The sequence below is a fragment of the Penicillium nucicola genome, assembly GCF_028828085.1.
Source record: "Penicillium nucicola strain IBT 29836 chromosome Unknown utg000010l, whole genome shotgun sequence".
Classification (NCBI taxonomy): Eukaryota; Fungi; Ascomycota; class Eurotiomycetes; order Eurotiales; family Aspergillaceae; genus Penicillium; species Penicillium nucicola.
The window spans coordinates 2585781-2592107 of NW_026643134.1; the positions used below are offsets into that span (position 1 = coordinate 2585781).

General features: G+C 52.2%; 2 protein-coding genes across 2 annotated transcripts; one reads left to right on the forward strand and one right to left on the reverse strand.

Moving 5' to 3' along the window:
• Nucleotides 1-1743: 1743 nt before the first annotated feature.
• Nucleotides 1744-2583, forward strand: N7511_009526 (RlpA-like double-psi beta-barrel domain-containing protein; the record flags this gene model as incomplete). The annotated part of the gene is made up of 1 exon (XM_057131903.1): nt 1744-2583. The coding sequence occupies one exon, from the start codon at nt 1744-1746 to the stop codon at nt 2581-2583; it is 840 nt and encodes a 279-aa protein (XP_056979891.1).
• Nucleotides 2584-3812: 1229 nt separating this feature from the next.
• Nucleotides 3813-5924, reverse strand: N7511_009527 (uncharacterized protein; the record flags this gene model as incomplete). Its single annotated transcript, XM_057131904.1, has 4 exons — nt 3813-4783; nt 4844-5521; nt 5576-5712; nt 5767-5924. 4 exons carry the CDS (start codon nt 5922-5924, stop codon nt 3813-3815), a joined length of 1944 nt encoding a protein of 647 aa, XP_056979892.1.
• Nucleotides 5925-6327: the final 403 nt, after the last annotated feature.

A 6327-nucleotide genomic window follows, 5' to 3' on the forward strand; every position in this document is an offset into this window, starting at 1 on the left:
CTTTCTTGATGTTGCATTTCCACACTCTCTGGCCGGATACTTCGGGTTGGGTTTCTTTCTTCCTTGTTGGTGAGGAGGAATGACTGGTTTGCAGAAACTTTTCTTCGGTTTCTCTTCTGCAGGCCAAGCATCGTATACGCACTCTTTGGTGAGGATGTCGGATGTCGGATGTCCTCGGGAGGAGCTAGATCCCTCGTCTTCTGCTACTGCATATTATATCGTGTACCTTGGCGCCGAAGCCACATCTTACAGTACATCTTACAGGTACAGGTAAGCCACTAACCCAGTCACTAAATGTGTCTCAGGTACCCGTACGGCCAGTTATAACACGCCATCAAGCCTAGGCCCTACAGTACATCTCCAAGACAGCCTCCCCGACAAAACCGATATACCACAGAGAGTCGAGTACACTACATTATTTAATCTAACCTAACCCAACCTAACATTATCCCATCCCACCGTGCCCCCCACCCATATCCATCCCACAAGCTGATCGGCCACAAGTGGAGCAAAAAAGTCTGGACAGAGGCGTTCAATATGGATCCTAACCAGATTCTTGACGTGTCTGTACCATGTCTCCGGCCCTATTGGTGCGACAGGGTCTTTCCTTCTCGGCTGGATGGGTCTAGAATATGGTCTGCAGGCAATGTAGATGGTACTTTGCTGTGGAGTGGGATTGATTACTTTCTGGAATTGTTTGGAAGGTTGTGCGTACTTTCCTGCACATCGGGATCGGGTTGGGGGGGTCAGTGCTGGGGGGATGTGGATGTTCATGTGAAGTGGGACGGTTTGGATGCTACTGTTTGTGCCCTGCGTTGGGTAGGGCTAGGGGGTTGGGGGGATGTAGCTAGGGGGGTGTTTGTAGATACTGGAGAGGGTGTTTGTGGGATTTCGGTTGGAAAAGATTGACAATTGACGATTGACTCATGGTAGGTTCGTAGAGTCGAACTGTGTTGTATGATTTGACAATTCCATGACAGATCGGCACTATTTCCCACTCAAAAATGGCTGAAAGGCCAGACCGTTATAGTGGAGGGCGAATCCGCCAGGTCCGCTGCCTCGGAGCGCGGATTGGCTTGGACGGCCTGTCTTACAGGTACAGGCGCACACCAATCACATTTGGCACTGCAGATTCTGATCAGTCCTTGGTCTCTGGGGTAGAGCCTGGGAACGTCATTAGAAGGGTGAAAGGACGAAATCAAGGACTGGGTCTTAGGTTAGGAACCAGGGAACTCATTACGGCGGATATGGTATCCTTCAGAGTTTCAGAGATTTTTATCCCCGTCAGCGTTGTGGCTTGGGGCTGCCAGGTACCGGGGGGGCGACTGTGGGCCCTAGGCTCGATCACATTAGCGCCAGGAACAGCACACAATTGTTGTACAGGTTTGAATCAGGCTCCTGGAATTCCGGGATCGGGTATCAAATGGACGTAGCATGGAAGATGCATGTCTTCGTAATACTGAGGGTAATGTGGAAGTGTGGAAGTCGTGTGGAGGTCAAAGTGAGGGAAGAAAGGAAGATGGCGGAAGTGGGTCTGGCTCAGGGTGGTCGATCTCATATATAAGTTAACTTCCTCTTCCTCTCCTTTCTTCTCCTCCACACGCCTCAACGGTCAATTCTCTCCTTCTCTTCAACTCAACACTCCTTTTGAGTTCGTCGAAACATACTGCTGTGCAGTCATTTGAAATCCACTCCTTTGAGATTCAAATCCCTTCATTTTTTTCAATTAAAAAAAAATACACAATGGCCCCTATCACCAAGACTCTCGCCCTCGCTGGCGCTTTCTTTGCTCTGACCGGTTATTCCGCTCCTGTCGCCAAGCGCGCTGTTGTTTGGGAGACTGTTACTGATGTCGTCTGGACCACCGTCGATGTCACTACTACTCTCTTCCCCGGCCAGGCTCCCACCACCACTGCCACCATTGTTCCCGTGAGCGCCGCCGCCGTCCCTACCACCGAGGCTGTTGTCGAGGAGAAGGCTGCGCCTACTACCACCACCAGCTCGACTGTTGCTCCCGCTCCCACTGAGCAGGCTGTCACCACCAGCTCGACCGTTGCTCCCGCCCCTGCCCCCGCTACTACTGAGCAGGCTGAGACCACCTCTGCGGCCCCTGCCCCTGCCACCACCCAGGAGCCCGAGACTACCACTGCCGCCCCTGCCCCTGTCGCGGAGCCCACCACCTCTTCCACCACTTCTAGCACTGTCGCCGCCAACACTCGCTCTGCTAACGTCGAGGCCACTGTCAGCACCGGTTACACCGGCGCCTGCTCCTCCGGCTCTCCTTGCGACGGTGACATCACCTACTATGACACTGCCACCCTCTCCACCAACCCCAGCTCTTGCGGCACCACCAACGACGGCACCACCGAGAACGTTTTGGCCCTGCCCGTCGGTATCATGAAGGATGGTGACTGTGGCAAGTCCGTCACCATCGAGTACAACGGTGTCACTGCCACCGGTACCGTTGTTGACAAGTGCATGGGCTGCGACGACGGCTCCATTGATCTGTCCCGCCACCTCTTCGGTGAGCTCGCCTCCATGGGCGCTGGCCGTGTCTCCGGTGTCAAGTGGTACATCAACTAAGCGCAGCTTCCATCGCGCAATGACAATGATGGGTACATCTCTGGTAGATGGGACAAGCGAAATCGGTCTTGATGACTCTTTGCTTTGCTTCTGATTCATGGTTCACTTTTGATGTTTTGTTTTGTTTTTTTTTTTACACTTCTTTCCCAGCCTTCGATCACTCTCTTGGAGTCTGCGGCCCTATTCTTAACCTTCTTTCACTCGCTTTTATCCACTTCTGCCATGTGCGCGCCCCTAGTGGGTCGCCTTACGATTCCCATTCACATTTGCCCTTCACCTTCCTGTTGATAGAATTTCTTCATTTCAGAGTATCTTCGGACCTCTCTTGTTCAATACCACAGATGGACCACCCATTCGACCATAAAAGACAAAAATGCTTACCATCGCGCATGCTGGCAAACCAAAGTTCGATCGACCTCTTGACGAGATCTCGTTCCTTGCATTGCGCCGGAGAGCAATGATGACTACGATGACCATGCTCAAGCTACGAAAATTCTCCAAAAAGAGAATGGATCGGCGTACGCAAGACGAATACGATATTTTTTGAATGAAATTCAATTCGTTTCACTTCTAGCTCAGTGTATTGTAGTTCACACTAAAATTATACGAAGTAGGTTAATCCTGTATTAGGCTCCCCCTTTCCATATTTGAGACCCAGTCTCACCAATACAAAGAACTACCAGCCAACTCAAACCCAAACTAGCGAAAGATATTCCAATATTGGTCCATGCGTGAGACAGTGTCTGCGCCTCGCTCTCGGTGCAATTTCGGGCTCGTTAGGGAAACGCAGACCGGACAACGGAGTGCCTTGTACTCCGTACTCTGGACGCGATCTGTTTCGTTTACTACGGAGTACATGGAGATGGACTAGCCTTGCCATACCTTACAGTACTGGCCTAATGTGATTCAATTGGGATTGAGTATACAGTACAGTTGGCGTTATGGTTGGTTGTTAAAATGAATATCCTTGCTAGCACCAATACGGCACTGTATATCGTTATTGATTAACTTATAGAAGCGTATTTCATCAAGTCGTTTCTATTGCACATGCTAACGTATCTATACATCCATCATCAAAAAACCAAAATCCTAAGTCAACAAGTCATCAAGTCGTGAACGGCGTGGTAGGAATTGACACACCCAAATACCATACTCCATACTCCATACTTCATGATCCATACTTCATACAATCCCAATGCCAACTAAAAATCAAAAACCAAATCAAACCATCAAGATCCCTCATGACTAGAAACATGAATAGTAGGAACCAGCTGCGCCCCAGACATAGCAACAGCCGGCGCCGCCGCAGTCGAAGCCGAAGCTAGACTCCCGCCCCCCAAACCATGCTCATCCCCATCCCGCCCCGAAAGAGAAGCATTCCGACTCCGTCCCTCCGGCGTCACAGAAACAGGCGACAACCCCATCTGCCACTCACTAATAACCAAGCCCGGACTAGGCGGACAGCCCAAGTAAGCACCGGGCTCAGAATTGGAATGCGACGGTCTCGTCACAGCGCGCGAGGGACGCTGCATCTGGCCCGGCAAAGAAGAATGGCGAGCGGGACTGCGACTGCGCGCGAGTGCCACTGAGACCGGTCGAGAGTTGCCCTCACCGGTATCGGAATCGCGGCTCACGCTTAGGACGCTGCCGGCTCGGGAGCGTCCGTCCATGGACGGCGGATACTTGTTGTAGATGCTGATGTCTTCGGCGAGTTTGGGATTGCGGAGGTTCTCGCCTGGGGTGGTGGGGTAGGCGGTTCTTTCGTCGGCCGTGAAGCCGGATTTGGCGGATTGGGAGGCGGTTTTGGTGGTTATTGCTGTGCTGAGGGCGTTGAAGAAGCGGGCTACTTTGCGGCGGTTGCCGAGGTCTGTTTGGGCGGTTTGGGTGGTTTGGACGGTGGATGTTCGGTTTGGGGGGGATGTCGATGGGTCGGTGTCTGGGGGTTGGGGTTCTGTGGTTCTGGAGTTTCGTCGGGAGTCGTTGGTTTCTGTGTCGGAGGAGAGGGCGCAGCTTTGGCATTTGGCGCATGTTGTTGTTGTTATTATCATTTGGGGGTGTTGGGGTTGGGGTTGGGATTGGGATTGGGTTTCGAACGGGGTGTTTGGGTCGTCGTTTTCTTCGGCGTCGATGTCTGCTGAGATGAGGAGGTATAGAGAGCCGAAGACTGCGAGGCCTGTGCCGACTATTGGTGCCCATTGGCCTGGAAATTGGTTAGATAGCTGGGTCTGTTGGGGTGGTATATCGGGAGTGGGTGATTTACCTATGCTTGCTATTTGCTCTGTCTGATAATACACCGGTTTACTCCAGAAGTTCAGCTCGCCCTTGACAATAATGAACAAGACGGCAGCGGCAAATACTGGGATCTCAATGAGAGCTAACCAGCTGCGGATCTTCTCCGTAATGCCTGTCATGTGGCTGAGAGTCGCGCCATTGGTACCATCAATAGTATCCTCGGGCTTCCTCTTCTCTCCAGGAGAGAATTTCTCCCAGTTGGAATCCATGATCTTAATCCACATGGAAACCAATTGCAATATAGCGGGGACACAGCAGCCCGCCGCGAGAAGGGTGGTTGTGTTAAAAGTCAATTCAAACGGAGTTGGAACGACATAAATATTGTCCGCGGAGCCCTGACGCAGCCGTGAAATTGGACCGTCGTCAGGGGTGCATCGCATGCCGCAGGACTCTCCGTATGGGAACTTGTTTGTTCTTGCCCACTCGATTCCTCCTTGGTCATTTATTGGACACACGACGGACTTCAGGCGCATAAATTCCACAATTAGGCTCAGAAGCCCCGCTAGAAGTAGGACAGTCCATATGAAGATCAGGTTCCGACCTGGATTGTTAAAATAGGTCGTCGATAGACGAACAGTGGCAGGAGCCGTTAGGATGCCTATTGCACATAGTTGAAAAGCCCCATAGACGTCCATGTCGACGGCTCCTGTGAGAAGTTAGACAATTGGCCCACTGGGAAGGTCCATTTCGAAAGACCTACCATCGATATGAAGCACTGCTAGAACAATCCCATGTAGAGCGGCCACCGCGGGGAACAGTAGCACCGCAGCCAGACAAGCACTCCGAATAAATTCCACCTTCCGAGCAACCACACAAGCTGCAATCAAGGCATAGTATCTGCCACGGTGTTAGTCACTGTCCCCCAACACTGCTATATCACAAAGAACATACAAGACACGGGTCCCCGGTCCATACTGGCCGGACACCGGCCAGGCGCATACCACCTCCAGGACGGGCTCAATCCCCGTCGCATTAGGGGGCGATGCAAGGGTAGCACGCTGCACGAGAGTGTTCGCTAAGCCGGAGGCAAATGAAGGAAGCGCTGGCATTGCATGTTATCCGCCCTCGACGGCGACTTCAGCTTCGATGCACGAACAGGCATATATCCAAGAGGTGTTGTTTCACTCGTCCTGCCTTGTCACGTACGATAAGTTAGGACCTACAGGCGTGGTATGAGATCGATAGAAAGAGGAGAAAAGAAAAGAGCCTCTCCAGAGGTCTTATTCCCTGCAACAGATCATCCCGAACATGGCCAGAAGGGCGCGCACCCGGGCAGCATGTTGTTTGGTCAGCAACAGCCTCATTCCTCGCATTTGTCTACCTCGGTCTCTCTGGGATTGGAGCACTCTCAATGCTAGCTATAGCCCTTGAATCGGGAGCTTCCCCCGTGATGGTTATCCGGGGCGTGCGCAGCACGACGGGCGCGAATACGAGATGGGGCACTGTCTGCTT